We start from the raw sequence: 3,044 nt of genomic DNA, 5'->3' as shown, positions 1-3,044 counted from the left end.
GAGGGCGAGGAGAGAATGATCAGGATGTTGATTTATATTGGCTGCTTTCCCAAGGCAGTGTGGTGGGTAGATGGAGTCAATGGGGGAATGGACCAGTTTGCATGAAGTAGTGATCTGCATGCACAACTCTGCAATTTCTTGCAGTCTTGGGCAGTGCAGTTGCCAAGCAATGTGATGCATCCCAATATGGTGCATTTGTAGAAATTGGTCAGAATCATTGGAGACCTACTAAACTTCTCATGTCTTCGTAGGAATTAGAGGCATTGTTGGCTGGGCCAGGACAAATTGTTGGTGAACTTTACACATAGGAACCTGAAGCTTTAACCCTCTCCACCTCAGCACCATTGATGCTGACTGGATTAGATACAAATTGAAAGATTAGTGTCATATCTTTTCACCCAATACTCACCAATAATGGTTTTTCATCCTGCATCCTCAGTTACCTCTTGTCTTCAAGGATAAATTCCTGCCTCACTCCCATTCTTTTTAAACCTAGAAGCTGCCCTGTGGCGGCATTGCCTCAAAACAATTATGTCCAAAGTACAATGAATATCAGCCAAAGATAGACACAAAGTACTGGAGCAACTCAGCAGGCTAGGCAGAATCTCTGGAGAGAAGGAATGCCTCAGCTCTGGTGCACTGCCTCTTCTTTCATCTCCACTTTCAAAATACTTATCTGACATCTAAAACTGGATAAACACTAATTCCCCCCCAACTATATATATAGGAAGCTAGAACCTTTAGTCAAGAACTCCAATTTCTTGTCACCAATTCCATCCCAGACTCCGGCGTATCTGAAAATGAACTTGTTTATCTAATCGTCTTGGTGTTTTTGTGGGGCTGAGATAAGCTTTAGCCCACATATCCATTCCATTCGAGACCACTGATTTCCACTGTAATTACGTGGGCCATTTCATCTGCTGCCGAAAACATTTCCTACTCATTCTACAAGGACATCCAAACTACTGCCCCGATTTCTCAGTCCCTTTCACCCTGTCCCCACTGTGCTCGCTGGCCAACATTGGCTCCCATTACATAATTTCTTTATTTGCAAACTTTCTCCGCTTCCAATATCTGCTCCATTTGTGGCTTTATGTCATCCCTATTTTTATTCCCTGCACAACTTACTTGTAGCAAGTTCCACATTCTAATTGATTAGAATTCTAATTGACTGTTTTTTTTATTAATGAAAGCAATAAATTAATGATTATTAATAGCCACTTGCTGTTGTCTCCAGCAAGTGGAAACAGCTCCACCTCATTAAATCATTTCACTATCCAACAGGCTGACCATTTCTCCACCTTTCAGTTCTATGCTTTCAAAAAAATCCTCCCCCCAAATTATTGAATCTGGGCAGATTAAATCCAAATCACCCTGTTCCTTTCCTGCTGTGCTTTTTGCCCTAATGCCCACATAACACCCACCAGAAAGAAGATATAGACAAAAAAAAGTGATGTGTAATTTGGATTTTATTTTGGACCTTGGGATTTACAATTTTTACTATGTCCCCTAAGTACTCAAGAAAATGTCCAAAAGGCATAGGAAAAAGTTAATACAAAATACAATCTTTAACAAGTAGTTTTAAGAAAAGATTAAAAGTGAAGCTATAACTTCAATCACATGATTGCAAAATGCATACAAGGTTGTATTTGACACACTTTCAAAGGGGCTGAACTGCTTTGGTAGGAAAGAGACCCATTTTACAACTTCCACCTTTTCACTAAACGAAATGGCGGCGGGCGTTTCCAATTACTCCCCACGCCACGGCAGGCAGGTATTAGTTACATATCAAGTAGGACTTCGCATTGGAGGTTCTCCCTTTAACTACAAACATATTTTCGTTGCAACAAAACATATCACCACTACTAAGCATTTTACAAAATCTCTACTCCATTAAAAGATCTTTCTTTCACCAATTCCTTTGTAATCAGATTCTTGGCAACTTAAAATTCGTTGCACCTGAAGTTACGTTGCATGCGTAACAGATTCAAATCCACCCCTTATCAAGAACGCTAATTCAAAATTCAAACTACGGTTTAACAGTAGTGGCTAGATTAAGAAAACATCGCTAATTACTTTAACGCTTTACAGTAAATTGACCTATTTCCTCAACGAGGAAACAGTGTAGAAAATGCACAAATTTAATGCGATCTGAGCGCGAGAATCTTGTTCACTTCTAATCCTTTCCAAGTTACACATAGTTCTTGCTCGCAACAGACCGGGGTGCAGAATATTTTGCGGAGTAGGAGTTATCTTCTTTCGGGGGGCAAGAGCAGCAGAGCAGAGCTCCCCCGAGGAGCAGCAGACCCGACGTTCCCCACCCGATGTACAAGGAGGCACCAAGTTCTCTCCTCTGGGCGTCGGTCACCAGCGGGTTGTAGAAATCCTTGATGATGGTGTTTGCTGACCAAGAGACTGGGATCAGGGTCATCAGGCCGGACAGGATGAAGATAATTCCCGCAATAATGGTGACCTTGGCCTTCGTTACCTCGTTTTCTATGCAGTTGGTGCATTTCCCTCCCGCGATGGAGATGAGGATGCCCAGGACTCCCACCACAAGGGAGATAACGGTCAGAGCTCTGGAAGCCTGGAGATCTTGAGAGAGCGCCAAGAGGGAGTCGTACACCTTGCATTGCATCTGCCCGGTGCTCTGGACAATACAGTTCATCCAAAGACCTTCCCAGATGATCTGCGCCACCACGATGTTGTTGCCAATGAAAGCGGTCACTCTCCACATGGGAAGGACGCAGGTGAGAAGTGCGCCCAGCCACCCGAACACACACAGGGCGATGCCCAGAATCTGCAGTCCCATTGATGCCATTCTCGAACTTTAGCACAGGTAATCTGCAACTTTCCGAAAGAAACCGAGTAACTGCTTCGACTGTCCGGAACAACCTAAAGACAATTAGTAAATGCCTTGGCCTTTATATCCCCTCGCCAGTGGGCGGGCATTCGCTGCTGTCCACATAACTGAAAACAGGGATTGCCTGTTGAACCAGATTCCATTATCTTTTTCAGGTGCTTTTTGATAACCTATGCACATC

At 43.3% G+C, this 3,044-nt stretch overlaps 1 protein-coding gene across 1 annotated transcript; it reads right to left on the bottom strand.

The window, feature by feature from the left end:
• Positions 1 to 2,191: 2,191 nt before the first annotated feature.
• On the bottom strand, positions 2,192 to 2,821 carry LOC144606490 (claudin-4-like). The gene has a single exon (XM_078422662.1). The coding sequence runs from the start codon at positions 2,819 to 2,821 to the stop codon at positions 2,192 to 2,194; it is 630 nt and encodes a 209-aa protein (XP_078278788.1).
• Positions 2,822 to 3,044: the final 223 nt, after the last annotated feature.

Source organism: Rhinoraja longicauda, chromosome 26 (genome assembly GCF_053455715.1).
Source record: "Rhinoraja longicauda isolate Sanriku21f chromosome 26, sRhiLon1.1, whole genome shotgun sequence".
Classification (NCBI taxonomy): Eukaryota; Metazoa; Chordata; class Chondrichthyes; order Rajiformes; family Arhynchobatidae; genus Rhinoraja; species Rhinoraja longicauda.
This window is presented reverse-complemented; position numbering and strand designations above follow the sequence as displayed.